Consider the following 20,807-nt stretch of genomic DNA (forward strand, 5'->3'; position numbering starts at 1 on the left):
TAGTAAGTAAACAGGGAGGTAGAAGGCATATTCAGTTAAAAACAGTAAAATGAGTCAGTTAAATCTGAGAGAGATGAACCAAAATTTGTCTTATGAAAGATATTTACACAACAGTGAGTTTAAGGAGTACAGTTCTAAGAAAATAAATCTGAATATAAACATGTATGTACCTTTGGAATACAACCATTTTGACCTAAGAGTCCCATTTCAGTTTTGACACGATGAAGCCAATTAGTATTCTCATCAAATCGCTTCAATTCTTCCTCCCTTTTCTTCTCTAGATAGCAGCGGCGAGTTTTCAACATTGCAAGTCTATGATCTCTTTTGCAAGTGGCCTGAAAAATAATGTATTTAATTGTCAATCTTTTGTGATATTTGATGTACGTGATATTAGTACAGTGGTATATTTCCTTTTAAGTGTGCTACTGTAGCCTATTAAATTAGGCTATACTTTTATACTTAAAGCTATTTCCCCTTTGAAATCTCACAATACTGCTGCTTGCAGGAAAATAGGAAATTGAGTTGTGAGTCATTTTTATAAAATTACATTTTGGGAATTTATGACTTTAAGAAAAACAATGGACAAATTGAAGACTATAACTTCTTTTTTGCTGTTGCTAAAATACATGCTTTTAAATGTTGCATTTGAAAAGTTCATATGGGGCCTGACAAGTCCTGTGATTTCCTTATTGAAAACAAAGCAGATGCATGTACTGCTCTTATCTTGCTTTCAATTTGAAAGATGTGAAGAAACAGAGTATTCTATTGTTTTAAGGTTTTGTCTATAAGGCCTTTAGACTGTTTGTTGTCAATGGCAGAAAACAGAGCTTATATCTGATTGTAATAAACATCTGATCTTGCCTGATGGTTGGTTCAGGACACATAATGCATAGTCCAAATATTTTTGGTGTTTTATCTACACATGCTGCTACTGCTAAGTCTGAGTTCAAAACTGGCTTTCTAGTTTTTTACCCCAAGGGTCCTACACACTATCATGGGCACTGTGTGGCAGAATGGTAGGATTTCTTTGGGCTAATTGCCAAAAGCCATTAAACTCAATCATCAACAGATATGATGGCTGGACCTGAGACAATACATCTCTAAAGGTTAGAACAAGCACTTGCAGTGGTTTTGGAAGTAGGGATAAACATACCCTATGGCAGGAAAAAAAAAAATGAAAAAGGAGCAGGAACTACATTTGAACTGGATTAAAGACCTCACTCTTTAACTTTCTTATTATCTTTCATAAAAGGTAAGTTGACATTTTGAGGAAAAGCCAGGCAATGAAGAAATTTGCAAAAATAGGGAACAATGTCACTCTTCTCATTGCCTCTTTCTGTTTTAGGAAACAACTATTTTCATTAAAGTGTTATTTATGTTGTCATGCAATGGGTAATTAATTGTTCTTAATTAATACATAATATACTTTTGAAAATTTCAGTTTAAATTTCAAATAGAATATTGGTAGATGAAATCCACATAAACAAAAGCTCTTTAAGGTTCCAAAATTTTATAAGTAGAATGGGGTCCTGAAACCTGAAAAGTTTAGAGCCACTGATACAACAGAAGGTAGGATACATGGCTTCTTGGCTTTTCCTGCTATGCAGCAGGTGTGAACATTTAGGCAAGGCAAATCTGTGTGGCTCTTCAGTTACCTCATCTGAGAAATGAACATAAATGTATTATACCTGCCTGAAGGAAGGCAATTAAATCAAACTACCTTCATATTTCTCGAATGTTTACAAATATTGCAGATACTCTTAGAAATCAGGGCAGGAAATGATCTATGGTTCTGATGGCAGTCAATATTTAACACTAAAAAATTTTGACTGAAAATCTCAAGAAATATGTTTTTGAGTTAGTACTTATGTTCATGAAATGTATCCTCTATGATGGTTCTTTATGGGGACATTTTTCATCAGGGTAATCCCTACTGAATTACTGTTCTGAAATAAATATCAAGTAAGTGTTTGGAAATAAATTCTAAAATATGTATATTAAACCTTCACCTTAAATTGTTTCCTATTAAAGTTTCAGAAAAGCTTTATATGTTTTATTAATACAATTTCCAAAATACCATAAAAGGTCTTGAGCAAGAATAAACATGTAATTCTAAAATTTAGGTATTATAATACTACTGCTTTGTGCAAAAGAACTGACTGCTAACACAGTGAACTCATTATTTCATTAATATGACTTGTATATTAACTCTATACATTCATAAAATTACCCAGGAGCTTCACTTTAATACTACTCTCAGAGTCCATATTCTAGAACCATTCATAGCTGAATCAATGAGATTCTTTTAGCAATTATGAGAGTAAACCTCTTTGGAGAGGGTCCAAGACAGATATAAAATCCCTTACCCTAGCAAGTAGTTTAGTAAAACTATACTTTGACAATTCTGTGAGAACAAACTAAATTTCTAGACATCTTTCTACATTTTTCAGTAGTTTACAGCCAATAAACTTAAGAGGTTTTATCTCCATTGCTTACCTAGTGTCATGAGAATAGCTATAAAAATTGGAAAAGCAATTGAAATGACCAAAAGTGAGGTATGAGAAAAGGCAAATGTATTGATAAAAGCAGAATAAGGATGCAAACAGAAAAAAGAAGTCAGTCAAATCTACTTCCTCACTCTATGTCTCAGTGTTTCCAGTCACACACATTGACAATTCAACAGGGTAAGTAAAAGAGTGAAAATAACTATTATATAAATTAGCTTGGGATTAAATAGACCAAACTTATTAAATGTACTAATATTTGAATGTTCAAAAAATGACAACCTGAGTCTAAGCTCTGCTAATACACTACTTATTTGCTTCAAAGATTGCCTCTTGACTATAAAAATAGACTATAAAATTCCTGGCAACCAACGCTTCCAGAATTTGGCCCTCCCTTCTAAATAGAATTGATTAATTCCCAATATGGCAAAATATGTCCTGTATCATGTGCCATCTCCAATCTATTTACAGTGGTTAACTCTGGCTACTTCAGATTCAGGGAGGAAGAGTGCTACAACCACTCAATGGTATCTTCTATGGCAAAGGGGTGGGAATTGGCAGGAAGTGTTGAGTATAGTTATGGACGACATAGTGCTCTGGTCAAATTGATGTTCTGTTTTGAATATTGTATTCCTTTTTATTTTTTTTCCCACTAATAGTTCTTATACAGGGTTTCCCAAGGGGCACTTAGTGGTAAAGAACCTTCCTGCCATTGCAGGAGATGTAAGAGATGCAGGTTCGATCCCTGGGTCGGGAAGATCCCCTGGAGAAGAGCATGGAAACTACTCCAGTATTCTTGCCTGGAGAATCCAATGGACAGAGGAGCCTGGTAGGCTACAGTCCATAGGGTTGCACAGAGTCGGACACGACTGAAGCGACTTAGCATGCACGCAATATTTTCATAAAAATGCCCAGTATAAATCTCATTTCTCTACTACGAAGCTTTTCTTCACCACAACCAGAAGTCACTGTTTTTTACTTGGAAAGCTATAGCACTTAGTACTTATAGTATAGTAGGATCCTCAGAAGTGCAGACTGAGGCCAGACAGCCAGAGTTTAATATTGGTTTGGTTACATTGATTAGGTATATATCTCTAGACAGCTTACTTGAATTCTCTGTATCTTTGCTGCTCACAAACTGTGGTAGTAGAGGATATACCTTATAGGCTTGTTATAAATACTAAATGAAATACCCCATGCAAAAGACTTTGAAAATTGTCTGGCAAACAATAAATGCTCAATATTAGCCATTTTTATTTTTGTACTACTACTTACATGACAATCATACAGTGCTGTGTCATTTTTATATCATTTTATTGCTCCAACTGGTTTATAAATTACTGAAGTACTATAATGTCTTATACTTTTATTTACCTCTATTGTGTCTAGCACAATGCTTAGGATATATATAAAAGTGTTCAAAACAAGCTGTTCTCAATCAGCTTTCCATGACTGAATTTCTTGCCTTTTTTCAAGACATAAATCAGATAATTGCACTTTCAGAAAATTGGCATTTATTTAACAGAAACCTACACAAAATTGAAAAATATTATCACTACTGTAAATTATAATATAACAAATGCAAATAATTGAGATATAACATACAACTTTTAGAATAGGTAATACAGCAGTTTTTCAGAATTCCATTTAACTAACATATGTAGGGATTTCATAATAACAAACTGATATATTGGTTGGCCAAAAAGTTTGTTTGGGTTTTTCAAAAAAACTTCAAATAAACTTTTTGGCCAACCCAATATTAATCCTATGAGATATTTTATTATTTGGAAGTCATGAAGGTTATCAAAAGTACTGGCAACAATCTTGTAGTTCAAGAAAGTTAAAGTACATAGCAACAAATTTTAAACAAAGATATAAATTCTAGTCTTCTTCTGCCTTAAAATGATGTGAGGAACATTTTAAATACACTTGAAAAACAAAATTAAGGAGAAATTTTCAGTATTCAATACATTACTAACTATAGGTCCTATGCTGTACAGTAAGTAGATCTCTAGGGTGTATTGGTCTTACATAACTAAAACTTTGTATCCTTTGACTAGTACTTCCTGGTTTTGCCTTCCCCATAACTCCTGGCAACACCATTCGATTCTACTTCCGAGTTTGATGACTTTAGATTTTTCATATAAATAGTATCATGTAGAATCTGTTCTTTGTCTGGCTTATTTCACTTAGCATGTCTTTCAGGTTCACCTATGCTGTTGCAAATGGCATGATTTTCTTCTTTTTTAAAAGCTGAATCATAGTGTATTGTTGTAATACTTAAGAATCATTAAGAGGATAGATCTTATGTTAAGTGTTTCTGTTAATGTAATACTACTACTAATAAAGTGGGTGGGAGGAAACTTTAGGAGGTGTGATACAGGATTATGGCATAGATTGTGGTGATGGTGTCACTAGTGTATATTTATCTTCAAATCTGTCAAGTTGTCTGTGTTAAATGTTTGTGAGTTTCTTTACACATCAATCATATATCTCAATAAAGTGGTTTAAAATAAACATAGTTTCAATAAGGCATAATAAACGCATATTCAGTAAATGAATTACTAATTTTGATAATTAGTTTAACAGTAACTGATATTATCATTGGAGAAGGAAATGGCAACGCACTCCAGTATTCTTGCCTGGAGAATCCCAGGGACAGAGGAGCCTGGTGGTCTGCCGTCTATGGGGTCGCACAGAGTCGGACATGACTGAAGCGACTTAGCATGCATGCATGCATGCAATGGAGAAGGAAATGGCAACTCAATCCAGTATTCTTGCCTGGAGAATCCCAGGGACAGAGGAGCCTGGTGGGCTGCAGTCTGTGGGGTCGCACAGAGTTGGACACGACTGACGTGACTTAGCAGCAGCAGCAACTGATATTATCATATTCATGACACATTATTGATGCTTTATGATTAATTTCTTAGCCTATCACATCTTTCCCATTTCTTGGGCTGAAAAAACCTAAAATGCTAGTTTTTTAAACCACTATAAAAGTTTGATGGCTTTCAGATATTAAAAACTGTGTAAAAATTTTATAGATAACTGTTACTTCTAGAAAAGTGGGAAAAGAAGACTCGGTTAAGGTGGAAGTCTAACAGGACTGGGGGTTATCTACAAAAGAAAGGTTTTAATAAGTAATATATGAATGCATCTCATGTATTTAATCTCTATGTGATTAAATTATATAAACTACTTTGAAAAGACATTAAATTACAAAAGTACTTAAAAATGCAATTAACCTTATCATCAATGAACACCAAAACTGGGGGGGAATCTATTATTTTCAAAATGCTTATTTTTCTGATTTTTGGTACTCTGGAGTTGCACACCTCCAAGTATACATTCTTCTTTCCTGCTTACAACTCATGTTTCTTGAATTTACATTTTATTGACAACTTATTAGTTCTAGAAATTTCTAAGCCTTAGAATTTGCACATTATCCTTTCTTCTTTTGCATTAACATATCTCTTTCAATATATTTACTAGATGAATGCATGTCTTTCTAGTTTTTTTTCACATAACAACACCCTGTTCACATATGCCATCTTTTTATCTTGTATTTGGTGTGATTTCCTTAGATCTCCCAGTTCTTTAATTCTCTCTTTGTGTGCTGTGCTTAGTCACTCAGTTGTGTCCAACTCTTTGCAACCCCATGGACTGTAGCCCACCAGGCTCTTCTCTACAGGGACAAGAGTTCAGGCTCCAGAATCAGCTTGCTTGAGTTCAAATAGTAGCTAGGACTCTTTGAGATGGGTGATCTTTGACAGAATGACTTCTCTGGGCCTTAGTTTCCTCAATTTAATTACAAGGATAATAATATTATATAGCCCACAGGATTTTCAGAGAATTAAATGTGTTAATGGATGTCAAGTATTTAAAATATTGCCTATTACTGCAGCTATAAATTGAAATTTTAAATTCCAGTAAATAAATCTTTAATTTTAGAAGTTTCATTTGTTTTCTTCTCATATATATATTCTTTTCATCTTTGATTCCTTCTTTGATGACTTTTTTATAGGTTTTTTCAGTTTGTTGTATCCGATGTTTTGCGGGGGAGGGGGTTTCTGTCATATTTGCTAAGTCTGCTGACTTGCTTGTGGAGGACTGTTTCACGTGTTTTGTAATTTTGGACAGTGAGTTCTCATTAGTGGTTTGAATTGAAAATCCAAACCTAGGCTTGTTTCACTAGGCTGATTTTATATTGCTTCTACTCAGTTCCCTGATTATTACTGGTCTGATTTCCTGGAGAAGGCAATGGCACCCCACTCCAGTACTCTTGCCTGGAGAATCCCATGGACGGAGGAGCCTGGTGGGCTGCAGTCCATGGGGTCGCTAAGAGTCGGACACGACTGAGGGACTTCACTTTCACTTTTCACTTTCATGCATTGGAGAAGGAAATGGCAACCCACTCCAGTGTTCTTGCCCGAAGAATCCCAGGGATGGCGGAGCCTGGTGGGCTGCCGTCTATGGGGTCGCACAGAGTCAGACACGACTGAAGCGACTTAGCAGCAGCAGATACCATTTCCTATGCTAATTTCTCACTTTAGGGATTTGCTAAACAAAACACATGGACTGTAAAAATTCAAACCTCAAAATCCTGTGAAAAGTGTATCAATAATGATGGTCTTCAAAAGAGACTTTCCTTTCTTACCCTAGGCTTGGTTTCTTATTTTCCTGTGCTAGTTGGTAACCGGAGAAGGCAATGGCACCCCACTCCAGTGTTCTTGCCTCGAGAATCCCAGGGACGGGGGAGCCTGGTGGGCTGCTGTCTCTGGGGTTGCACAGAGTCGGACGCGACTGACGCAACTTAGCAGCAGCAGTTGGTAACACGTTTTCTTCTGGTATACTTCCAATACGAAGAGCAAGGTTTCCTAGTTCTTGGACTGTCATTTCTGAATCCCTGTCTCCCCTTTGGGCCCCTTATCTAAGCAGTGGTGTACATCAAAGCAGGGTAGTGAAAGTGGTCTGTGTGTAGGAGGGGGACAGCAGTGCAACTTTGCTACATTAAATAATAAAACTGATTAAAAGTTTATCTTTTTTTTTTTTTTAAGCACTGATGCAATGGAAATTGTAACAATGTTAATGACAAAACATTCTTCTGGGGTGGGGATGGGATGGGGTGGGTGGAATCTCCTACTGATCTAAGCTGTAAACTACTGCCTGAGTCTGGGGTCAATTGTTCTCTCTGCTCCACTCTGGTACCTAACTCTCCTTGAGTGTGTTAACTTCCTGTTAAGCATTCTGTCAACCCTCACAGAAGCAACAGATTTAACTGAGATTTTACAGCTATTTCCTCTTTATTTCTGACACTTAGGAATTTATTTATTTTTCTTGTACACTTAACTACACATTTCAAAGAATGTTCTCACCATTTCCTCTAGCATTTCCAGGTATTTGTAGATGAGTGATTATGCAACATTATTAAATTTCTAGAATTATAAATCTCCATGTTTTTACCATCTCTAGGAATTAATGATAAAGTTGTTAAATACCTTTTCTACTTTGTCTTCAGAACACATCATTTCTATTTGTTTATGGCACTGTTGTTGATAGAATGATTTAAGTTCATTTTCTTTAAGCAACATTTCTAACTTCAGATATTCTTGCCTGATTTCTTCTCGATTCTGGAACAAGCAGTTCAGAATTTCTTGAAATCTAACAAAAATAAAACATAGAATCTCAGTATTTTGTGATAGGTAATGCAGTTTACTTAGAGAATTGCATGAACAAGGACATATGGTGCTTCTATGACCCCCTAGGGAAAGTGAGATAGCTGGTAAAGGGTTATGAACATTATTTTTATAACATTGGGTTTCTTTCTCTTTCTCTCCTTTCCAAGAAAGATCATGTTATTAAAAGATATCAGTATATTAAGGTCTGTGGTATCAGTTATTCACTGTATTTTGTCTGCATAATCCAGTAACTTACCAAAAATAAAATACTTTGTTTGTAAGAAAAGGATGATAATGTGGACTTGTACTATCTCAATTCACAAGGCCCCAGAAACACTGTATTGTGTGTTGTTTTGGTGTTGGCTCACTGTGAAGAAGCAAGCAATGTGTGGAATAATCATATGGTGCCTCTATGGCCCCCTAGGGAAAGTGAGATAGCCGATTTTTAGCTTCAGAACTTGTTACAGTGAAAACACACCATACGGTCAGGTACCCCCTGCAGCCTGGCCAAGAGTCAGCTGACAATTCCAAGACACAAAACATCCAAGTTTACAATGTGGTAAATCTAGAAAAGCCACTCCACTGTGTTTCCTTCAAAATGCAAGAGAGATATAGGGAATCAAAGTTGGGGAGTATGACTCACATCTCCTACAAATGCATAACAACCTCAAGTGGAATCACTTCTATGAAAGCCCTAAATGGAGTGTGTGGGCTTCCCTGGTGGCTCAGCAGTAAAGAATCTGCCTGCCATGCAGGAGACATGGGTTCGATCCCTGGATTGGGAAGATTCCCTGGAGAAGGAAATAGCAACCCACTCCAGGATTCTTGCCTGCAAAATCCCATGGACAGAGAAGCCTGGCAGGCTCTAGTCCTTGGGGTCACAGAAGAACTGGACACGACCTAGTGATTAAACACAAAAGGAGCCTGCAGTCCTGCATCCTCCAGGGTCAGCAGAATATTGGTCACAGATGATGTCTGAGCTACAGTAACAGTAGAGACAATCACATACAAGCAAAACTCTCAAAGAAAAATTAACTGTGAACCTTTTAAAATAAAATGGCAACACAGTATATGCATTTAAAAATAAATGTTCCTTGGCAAGAATTTTAGGTATATTTGTAAGGATTTGTGGTAAAAACACTGACAGTTTACGTCAGTAGTAAAGAGTTTTTAACTCTTTGGGGAATGAATATAAACCACAATACATCGACTTCACTGAAGTTTTGTCAAACTGATAAATATTTCATAAGAAGTATGTACAGACATTGCAATTTCATTGTATTACATTACAACAACTCTAATGCCAGTAAATGATTTGATAAGTTATCTTTAGGTTATACTTGAAGATAATTTCTTAGATTTTCTGTTAATACTTTACCCAAGGACATAGTTAAATATTTGTCAATTTTGAAATTTTATGGTCTAGATTTATTTTAGTTGGTGGTGTTTAGTGATTAGGAAGGAAGGAAGGGAATTAGTATCAAGGAAAGCTCTTTCTTTAAAAAAAAAAATCATTTTTTAAAAAAAGACAGACCTATGGGATTGGCTAATAACTATTTTCTAGTCATTTAAAACATTCTTGTAGCTAGAAAACAAAATCTTTGCCAATAATTTTAGGTGACATTATGATGAACTCTAGACAATGGTATAGCCCATAAGTGAAGTTATATAGTTACTCTCAACATGAACAACTCTACTATTTATGATTTTTTTCAGTATTTTCTTTCTTATTGTTCAGTTGCTCAATTGTTTCAACTCTTTGCGACCACACAGACTGGGAGCACGCCAGGTTTCCCTGTCCTTCACTATCTCCGGAAGTTTGCTCAATTCATGCCATTGAATCGGTGATGCTATCTTACCATCTCATCCTCTGCCACCCTCTTCTCTTTATGCTTTCAATCTCTCCCAGCATCAGGGTCTTTTCCAATGAGTTGGCTCTTTGCATCAGGTGGCCAAAGGATTGGAGCTTAACAATTATGCTTTAAGATTTTTTTTTGAGTATTATCTTTCTAATAGCTTTAACAGAGAGCAAATACTACATCGTCTTCCCTTTACCTGTTTAAACTTCATAAAAATAGTATTTTTTAAAGACAATGAAAATTCATAGCATTAAAGAAATTCTATGTGAAGTATGATTGACATGATAAAAAGTATTACATATATTTATTTCAGGAGACAGATGCTTTGGCGAGAGAATGACAAAGGCTTTGGGTTATATAACTGTATAATTACCTTCTTTATAAATACATGCAAATTATTTAACCTGTTGAGTGAACTACAACTCAAAGTTTTTTTTATAGTTGGTTAAGTCAGGTTGAAGTGTCAAAAATACCCAAATAAGTGTTCATAGCTCAGGCCATCTCCTTCTTGAATCAACAACCAGAAAGCGAATGTCAATGATTTAAAGCCACATCAATTCCAGAAGAGTCTACCAATTTGTACAATTTTAACTGATAATTAGATCTGGTTAAATAGAGCTGAGCAATTTTGTGCAAGCAATGACTCCAAATTTGAGCAGTGGGTGGCTGCTTTAATTTTCAAGAAACTTGCAACAACAAAGAGCTATCTGGTTACATGAGGCCCAATCCAATATTTGACTAACAAAATATAATAATACAACTAATGATATAGCTGGAGAAGGCAATGGCAACCCACTCCAGTATTCTTGCCTGGAAAATGCCATAGACAGAGGAGCCTGGTAGGCTGCAGTCCATGGGGTCGCTAAGAGTCGGACACGACTGAGAGACTTCACTTTCACTTTTCACTTTCATGCACTGGAGAAGGAAATGGCAGCCCACTCCAGTGTTCTTGCCTGGAGAATCCCAGGGACGGGGGAGCCTGGTGGGCTTCCGTCTATGGGGTCGCACAGAGTTGGACACGACTGAAGCGACTCAGCAACAGCAGCAATGATATAGCAGAGTTAGAAGCTTTAAGATTAAATGAATAATGAGTAAATTTTATTTAAGCTATTTTTTAAAAGACACTGTAAAGTTGGTAGAATATAACAAAAAGTATTATAAGACTATTAAATATAGTTTTAGCTTGACAATGGGTTGTTAGTGGGAGTAACAGAAAATAATTTAAACACTATTAAGGAAATCTCTGGCATAAGCAGAGCTATTAATAATACACAGGTCAACTTTATGCTGTATGAAAAATGGACTCATTGTCACTGATAGAAATAATTGTTTAATTATTGCTTATTGTAGCTGTAAAACAGCACAGTATGGAAGCATAGGATTAAGATTTGAAAGGATAATATATAATTCTTGTTCTAATCTGTGAGTTAGAAAAAAATACCCCATTTCAAATTTCAGAGGTGCTGTAGTCATCAGATGAAATTAATCTGGGCCTAAATATCATCAAAAACTACAATGACAGTTATAAAAATAAAGTGTTATTTTCCTAGAAGTTATCTTAGCATCTAGGGTCAAACTGAGGCAGAAAAAATTATTTTCTTCAAATCAAGGATCTTTTATGTAAACTTCAATACACACTTGAAACTAGGTTGAAAATCACTGTCAACTAGTCTTCCTTATGTACACTGAGACATCTTCTGCAAACTCAAGAGTTCTAAGTGTGAGTAATCAGTGCTTTAAGATATGGTTAGTTTCTCATATTAATGATAATAGAAATTAGCTTTGGAGAAGGTTTACTCAACTTTCAATCAAAGGTGAACAGGTTCCTTTACCTACGGGCCTCTTGGAGCTTTTAATATGTTCATGTACTTTGGAAACTTCTTAGATTCCTTAAGTAAGGAACAATTTTCAAACAATTCAAACAGTTTTCATCTTGTTTGATCCAAGAATTCCTTTCTGTCTTAGAACTACTCAAGATTCAAAGCTTTTCAACTATTGCCCATCAGGACAACTTGGAAATCATCTTAGTGCTTGTGAGTACTATACTACAGCTTTTGTTTTTTAAATTTACCTGCTAAGAAACTTAGAGGAAACAGATCATTTTTCTGTGTCAACTTATATCATTGAGAGATGTCCCTTTAAATAATTGCTTCAACCCAATTAAGTGGATTATTAGAGTTATATCAAGTTAGGAAAGAGTAGACACAATTTATATGCACCATGTAAATAATGATAATGCCAGATACCATTGCTTGAACACATTTGTGTCCTCCCAAATTTACATGTTGAATGAAACCTAACACCTAAGTTGATGGTATTGGAAGTGGAGTCTTTGGAAGGTGGTTAGGTCATGAGGGTGGAGACCTCATCTATAGGATTAGTGCCCTTATAAAACAGCCTCCAGAGAGATCTCCCTCTCTTTTGCTTATGTGAAGATTCAAGAAGTCTACAACATGGAAGGCAGCCCTCACCCAACCATGCTGGCACACTAATCTAGGACTTTCAGCTCCCAGAACTGTAAGAAATAATTTTGTTTGTTTATAAGTGACTCAGTCTGTGGTACTTTGTTGTAGCAGCCAGGAGGGACTAAAACAACAGAAGAAAAATATGGAAACTATTAAAAACCAATTTTGTAAGTGACATAATTAGCTTTACTTTTTCCATCCCATACTTAAGACCTGGTTCTCATTATCTGTATAATCACAATTAAAACTACCTGATCTCCAAAGTGTACCATATAAGACCAATCCATGACTTTCTGAATTCAGTTGAGAATATATAAAGACATACAACAAATGATGATAATAATAAATTTCTGACTAAATTTTAAACTTTAAGTATCTGACTAAAGTTTACAAAATCCTTAAAATGAGATCTTAATGTCAATTTTACCTTTCAATTTCTTTTTTCTGAGGGTTTGAAATCATTAATTTGCTACTTTCATCAGTAAAGGCTTTCTGTTCTTCATAGGCCTTTAGTTTTTCTTTTAACATTATGATCTAGTAGAGAGAAACAGTTGTTAAAAACACAAATTATCTGTTTCCATTATACACAGCCACAGAAAAATTTTAGCTGTGAAAAATAACTGAACAAAATTTCAATTATAATAGCAAAGCAAATCAAAGTTTTAGACAATAAAGATTGCAGAATCCCATAAATGAGGAACTGAGAGAGATTAGCAACAATGTAAAGAAAAGACATACCTCTTTCTTCTGTTCATTACAGATTTTTACATACTGAGTTATATGATTGTCAAGGTTAAGAACATTGCTCTTCAACTGTTAAGAAAAAGAAATTATGATTGTGCATATACAGAGATAAAAATCAGTTTTATATGTAAACAAAATAGCATTATATCCTCATTAATTCAGCTTCATGAATTCAGAATTTGTGACAATTACCATCATATGACAATATAATCAACTATGCTCATGCTTAAAATCTATGACAAGTGGGTAAGGGTATGTTGAACACATTAATAACAGATTTATAAAAGAAACTGCCTTCTTTACTATCAGAGAAAAGGTACTTTAAAGAACTTGCAAAGCAGGCATTCATATAATAAAAATTGCCCATTTTTTCCTTTGTCCTTTGACTTTTAAGATACAGAGATAATTAAAATTTTTACCAGTTTGTATGTTCAAGTAGCTTTTAACAAGTTCTTAATATATTTTATCCTTTTTATGAAAGTATGAGCCCCCTGGCAGCTATGGCATAGTGGAAAGAACATTAAATCCAAATACTTGATTTTGAGGCCTTGCCCACTTCTCACTTAACTTAGAATTTAATACTTAAAATTTTGAACATGTAATTCCTCAACTGTAAAGAAGAGCTAAAAATGTCTTCCTCAGTGGTTTGGTGTAAGCAGTGCATGAAAAATATGTGTGAAAAACCTCTGTATACTCAATAGAGCACAACCTCTCCCAATTTATTATATAAACAATATATGGATATTTCTCTAAGGAAGACAATAACCCACTTATCTTCAATCAGTGGGAGTAGCAGAGAGGTAAGTGGGAAGAGAAGCCATCATACCAGTTGAATTCTAGGTCTATTACAACTCTGAAGTCTTGTGATTTTTACATATCCATCATCATGTTTCACTTACATTAAAAAAAGTTACCCCAAATTACTGGCAAAAATATCAACCTAACCACTCATTATTACATTGCTGTAGCTATACAGATTGGCTACATCAATATCATGATGTGAAAATAAATTATTTTTAAAAAAACTATTTACTTTATAAACTGAGACAGATATTATATCTGCTTTATAGATGAAGTAAATAACTAAGGCTTGAAGAGATAGCAAACATGGCCACGGTTTTCAGGCGGAAACTGCTGATGCTGGGCTACAGTAGAGCATCAGCTTTGGCTGCAACAAATGTGTTGAGGCCTTGACCAATTAAACCAAAACGCCATCAAAATATCACATGTCATGATGTGAAAAAGGTTAGAAAGAAAGGCACTAAAACATCCTAATTCTTTAAGAGATTAAATAATCGTATTTATTATATATGTAATTAAGATGCTTAATGTTTTAATTGTCCTAGTTAATGCTGAATTAACTGGGTTAGTAAAGACATTTCTAGCCTTGATTTCTTAACTCATTAGTAGAAATATATCTCTATTTCATATTTCGCTAGAGGTATAAAAAAGAAAAAAAAAATGCACCAAGTACTGTTACCACAAAGGCAGAGTAAACACACTTACAGAAGATTTAATGTCCTTTGCGCGGTTAGCATACTTAAGAGTGTTATATGTGTCTTCGTAGAACACAGAGGAAGGACTAACAGCAGCAATCATTATAGTTTGACAGTTTCCTCCAAGAGAATCCTTTAACAAGCGAGTGAGCTTACTATTTCTGTAAGGAATATGCTGATTCTTTTTCTGAAAGAACAAAAACAGGGTTCTTATGTTATTTTCCACATTCAAATGCAAACCTGCTACCATTTCACTATAAGAATTTAAGCACTGCGCAACTTTGCCCAGCCTTACACATCTTATGGGACTGCTCAGTGAATATAAGAAACAAACTTCCCATTGAAAGATTATATCTCCATCTGACTAAGTGTGAATGTTAGTTAATCATAAAATATCAATACTGTTTCATTAGTTGTAATAAGTGTACCATATTAATGTGACATATTAATAGAGGAAACTTGAGTGTGGGGTATATTGAATAAAATCTTCCTGTATTATCAAATCAACTTTTCTGTATTTAAAACTATTCAAAATCAAAATGTCTATTAAAAAAAACTTTTTAAAAAAGAAATTAAAATATAAAAGTCATATATGCCCTGGAGAAACATACTCCAGAAGAATAATAAGAATTCTGTATAGCAGAGAGCTACTTCTCTCTTTAAATAACCATCTAATATGAATACAAAATAAATTATCATCTTACAAATACTTTATCTGAAAGCACAACAACAGGTCTAAGAGAACTCTATTTTTCTAGATTATCTTTTGCTTTAAAAGACAGTTATGATTTTACAGTAAAAACATTTCCAATCACTTCTACATAAAAACAGAGCAATATAATGTTAAGGTAAAAGCAATATTGTGCTATCCAATGTAACTCTTTCATATTACAGAAAAGAAAAATGAAGCTAAGCAAAAAGCCACATGACTTGCCTCAGGTCACATGGCTGGTAATTCACAGAGCTAGAAACTGGCCTGAGGTCTCCCAGCTCCCAGTAGTACTATGCTTTCCACCATAGCAGTCTTTCTCAAACAGTGTGGAGTGTGCACAGGCTGATACTACTTGAATTGATTTTGCATGTATAAGATATGCGTTAAACATTGACTAACAAATGACTCAACAGTAGTCGATTATTAACATTAAATCAATATATGGAAAAAATTTCATGAATGGCGAAATTTAGGAAATCAGTCTCTATACCATGCTGTCTGCTCACATATTCTGAGATTTTAACTTAGAATACAAAATATATTTTGCTTTCATAATATTCATGTGATTTTAGAAACTTGCCTTTTTAAAAAAAAATAAAAAAGACTTCCCAAATCATTTTAATGTACTTCATATTTATCAAAATGCAACATTTTGAAGAGTTTAACAGTAACTTTCCTACAGCTGCTGAGCTTGGTTTGAACTAAAATTATCATGTGTGTGAATGCTCAGTTGTGTCTGACTCTTTGCAGCCCCATGGACTGTAGTCCACCAGCTCCTCTGTCCATGGAACTTTCTAGGCAAGAATACTGGAGTAGGTTGCAATTTCCCACTCCAGGGGATCTTCTCAACCCAGGGGTCAAATCCATATTTCCTGCATCTCCTGCATTGGCAGGCAGATTCTTAACCAACAGCGTCAATTAACTTAAAAAAAAAGGAAGTCATTTTTACAAATATAGAAGTTATCGAATACACTGTGCTCTTGTAAGCACTTCTGGCATTGAGTAGACAAAAAATATTTTTTAATGACCCAAAGGCATCTAGCATACATTATCCTACTAGATGATTTAATTATATTTTATACCCTAAGCTCCTCTTCCTAAGAAAACTCAACATTCTTTAATATTTAACTCAATTTTACAGTATATATATAAAATACTAACCAGACCAGAATTAACTTTTTCTAGCGTGTGCTTTGTCTTCATGCCAATTTAATTATCATGCTTATTATGTAGTTGGAGAAGGAAATGGCAGCCTACTCCAGTATTCTTGCCTGGAGACTCCCATGGACAGAGGAGCCTGGTAGGCTACAGTCCACGGGGTCGCAAAGACTTCACTTCACTTATTATGTAGTGCTCATTAAATTGTCATTTAAAAAAAATCAAATTCAAAATAAATGATGAGAAAATATCATAAATATTAACTCTCAATCTGATATCCAATACCTTTCATTCAACAAATTTTGATTATAAAACGAGAAGTTAACAAAACAAACAAAAAAGGCCCATAGCTTTATTTGATATACTAGACTCTCTGTGGTCTTTGCTCTTTATGTAAACATGATTGTTATATTCTTAAAACTTGATTTATAATAGATCTTTAAAACAAAATTATATTAATATGTTTCTGGGAATTATACATATTTCAAAATACTTAAACAAATAAACATATAGTACCTACCTTTGTATCTGCTAAGGCATTGATAACATTCCCAAGAGCTAAAAGTGATCGATTGATATTTGTGCCTTCTATAAACCGGGTCCCTTTAGCGCTGGTAGCACTGGCTCTTTCAGATCCTGCCAGGTCAATGAGTGACATCTTGGCAATTCGGACATTTTGATTGATACTTGCTGTTTTATCTTGTTGTCTCAAATAAATCTTGTTGGAATTTCAGGATAATAGGGAAAATGAGGATTAGATTTAAGAAAATTAAAAGGGAAATGTACATTTTATTTTTAAAAGAGCAAGAAATCAATTATTTTCAGTATAAAGACATACTGAACAAGGTACAGCTTGAGTGGACTGGCTGATATCCAAGAGTACCAAAAGTAATTACCAAAGTTGAGAAAAATTTGAAAATGAAAAGACTTCCTGTATGTGTACTGGAGGGTAAATATTAATAACTCCTGGTTTGATAGAAGGTTAAAACAAGCTGCCTGTTATACTCTGGTAACACTGAGTCTAAGATATTTTGGGGAAATTTCAATGTCCCTGATAAACATTTCTCTCAAGATTACTGATAAATTAAGAGTCAGTGGGAAGAAGAGAAAAGATTAATAAAGCTTTGTGGATTAGAGACTTTCTGAAAGAGTTGATATCCTCAGATTTAAATTCTTTCAACTGTAACTATTAGATGAGTTTCAAATAGCATAATCCACAATAAAGCTTATAATCATTTGAATTTTAATAGAACTAGAAACTACAAATAATAACTACTAACCTATGCTTTAGGCTTTTCTAGACCTGCATTCCTAAAAAGTACTATATCAACTGAATCACACACTCTCTTAAAGAATGCAACTACTTACATGGTCACTATGGTGAAATCTTAATCAGTACCTCCCCAATTTATTGGTTCTGTAAATCTAGATCTATAAAGAGAAAGTCTGCTCTGAATAAAAGATTATCTTTTGGAAAGATTAAATATTTTTTACCAATTTAAGAAAAGAAAAGGAAAGAAAACTTCTAATACTTCCACTTTACTATCATGTATTTTTACACAGGTTAAAAATTTACATGTTTCTAACTAACATCATCTCAATTCTAAATATTCTTGACAGAATCTTCTCAAAGCTGCAAAATAAAGGAAGCACTGAGAAGTAGAAAAGTCCACAGATCAAGAGATATTTTAGAATGTTTGAAGGTTACTATTCATAAATTTGGCTACATTTAAATTCAATTTTAAGAGCTATGGTCTAGTGATCTGTTACCTGGAAAACAGCATGAGAACGAGAAGATGTAGCATTCGTATCAGTGGGATGTTGTGTCCTGTTTCTGTTACCATTATCCAATAACTGCAAAATTTCCTCTGAGGATTTGGGCTAAAGAAGTTGACACAGAAGAAAAACATACAAATTAATCACTGGTCTTTAAATTTTTTAATAAACCATCAACAATCAAGAAGACTTTTACAGGTAAAATAGAAATTATTTTCCATATATTAAATCCCATTAAATATCAATTGTGTATCATCTGCTTAGCACTTTTGTGCTATATGAAAAATAAAAGATAAAATCTAATCTCTCTGAGGAGATAAAATAATACATTAAGCAGAATAATATACTATATTAAATGTCCCAGTAGAGCTTTAAAAGAAAAACCCATTTGATTATTTTAAAGGAAAACAAAACAAGACTGATGATATACTTGATTATTTTAACTTGATACTTCATTATTTTAAAATAAGTACATGGCTAAATTACCATACTTGCTATTTGAACAAGCAAAAAAAGAAGTTTGTAAACATACCTGATGTAAAGTCAATCCCTGAACGACCACCCCTTTTTGGGCATCTTCCCGGACAGCAAGTGGCCCTGAATTTACTAAGAGGTCACGAATCTGTTCATTATATACCTTAAAATAAAAAGGATTGCTTAGCATTGATGCTTAGCATTGACACTGAAACAGTAGCGACAACATGACACAAACATGCATACATTGCTGCCTTAAGGTTATATTAGAATTTGTCTCAAAAAGAAGCAGCAGCTCATTTCCATTCATCTCATCCCTTCTATCACACATTGCCATGACTTTTCTAACATCTGATAAAACAGAAGAGTTTGATAACCAGCACTTGAACTTAAAATTTAATGATGGAGTCCTTACATCCTCCTCCTCTAATTCCCCATTTGATAACTACAAGTCAACAGAAATAGGATAGCTGGAATTGCCTCTTCCTATTTTCTGGAAATATCTGGGACAAATGGTCTTGGGAAACTCAGTAATGGATTGGAAACGTAAGTTATATGGAAGTAGTGTGGTTCTTACTGGAGAAGATATTATTTCATGATGCCCAACTAGTTCAAACTTTTAAATTTCAGAGCTTAAAAGTTAAAGAAAACCCCTGAAAGATGGATGGTATTTATTTCACTTATCCTTCAATTTCATTAAGTTTAACATGTAATGATAATTCCATAATGGGACAGTCTCCCCTCAACTTGAATGAGGGAACTGAGGCCCTCAGAGTTTAAGTGATTTGCCCAAGTTCACAGTCACAAAGGTAAGAGCAGAGTCTGATATCCTCACTCTACTGAATGGCACTGAATACACATCTGTATTTTAAATTTCTGGCAATTCTTTTTCCTCTTAGTAATTTCTGTAAGTAATGTAGGGCTTCCCTGTTGGCTCCCAGTGGTAAAAAAATCTGCACCCCAATGCAGGAAACATGGATTTGATCCCTGGATTGGGAAGATCCCTTGGAGAAGGAAAGGGCAACCCACTCCAATATCCTTGCCTGGGAAATCCAATGGACAGAGAAGCCTGGTAGGCTAGAGTCTATAGGGTTGCAAAAGAGTCAGATATGACTTAGCGACTAAAAAACAACAGTTTAAGTAATATACAGAAACAGTACAATTGACATACTTTTATGAATTTACTAAAGGTACTAAGTTTTCTACTTGATAACAAAATTACAATTATACCTATTTGATAAGATTAAAAAAACACATATAAAATGTAATCTTTAAGAATTATTTTTCTGTAAGTTATATCCATGTTCTAATAAATAGCCTACAGTGATAATTCATTGCTGGGAAAACTTGCTACAATGAATGATAACCATTTTTAAATGCAATAAATTTTTAGAAGTAGTAAAATGATAAAATGAAGAGATAATTTTTTAGTTCTTATTTTTCTGATAAGCAACAGTCACTTTTTAAATGATTTCCCTTACCCACTTCAATCATACAAAATACATAATTACACAATTACTATCAAGCTGGTCTATGCATCAAAATCACCTGGGACCTTTTAAAATACATAGATGTCTTGGCTATAATCCAGATCTATTAAACTAAAATGTCCAGGGGGTGAGGTCTAGGCATGTCTAGTTTTAAAAAACCCCACAGCCAATTTTGGTGCACAGACTGAGTGGAAAACCGTTAGATTAGACATTGCCTTACCATTAATAAAATGAAAAGAGACTTAAAGAAAGAAAAAACAACTAAAAACATTATAAAAATAAGCAAACTTCAAAATTCTCTCAGTTATAAAAGGATCTAAGGAAGAAATAATGAATACAGTGCTATGCTCTCTTCCTAATTAAGTTCAGAACAATTCTTTTCAAAATACTTAACTATAGAAAATGAATTTTACTTCTCATTTATCACCAAGTTCTATAGACTGATGACAAT

At 34.2% G+C, this 20,807-nt stretch overlaps 1 protein-coding gene across 5 annotated transcripts in view; it reads right to left on the reverse strand.

The window, feature by feature from the left end:
* The window catches only part of KIF18A (kinesin family member 18A), an 85,007-nt gene that overhangs the window by 50,571 nt on the left and 13,629 nt on the right, over positions 1 to 20,807 (reverse strand). For all 5 annotated transcript variants that reach the window (XM_081543514.1, XM_081543515.1, XM_081543516.1 and 2 more), the window contains 8 exons: positions 18,925 to 19,029; positions 18,387 to 18,497; positions 17,137 to 17,334; positions 14,757 to 14,933; positions 13,245 to 13,319; positions 12,934 to 13,040; positions 8,003 to 8,165; positions 171 to 335 (listed from right to left, as the gene is read on the reverse strand). In XM_081543514.1, coding sequence (XP_081399640.1) covers positions 171 to 335; positions 8,003 to 8,165; positions 12,934 to 13,040; positions 13,245 to 13,319; positions 14,757 to 14,933; positions 17,137 to 17,334; positions 18,387 to 18,497; positions 18,925 to 19,029 — 1,101 coding nt within the window. The remainder of the gene's footprint in view (positions 1 to 170; positions 336 to 8,002; positions 8,166 to 12,933; positions 13,041 to 13,244; positions 13,320 to 14,756; positions 14,934 to 17,136; positions 17,335 to 18,386; positions 18,498 to 18,924; positions 19,030 to 20,807) is intronic.

Source organism: Giraffa tippelskirchi, chromosome 11 (genome assembly GCF_054371585.1).
Source record: "Giraffa tippelskirchi isolate mGirTip1 chromosome 11, T2T-mGirTip1v1.2.pri, whole genome shotgun sequence".
NCBI lineage: Eukaryota > Metazoa > Chordata > Mammalia > Artiodactyla > Giraffidae > Giraffa > Giraffa tippelskirchi.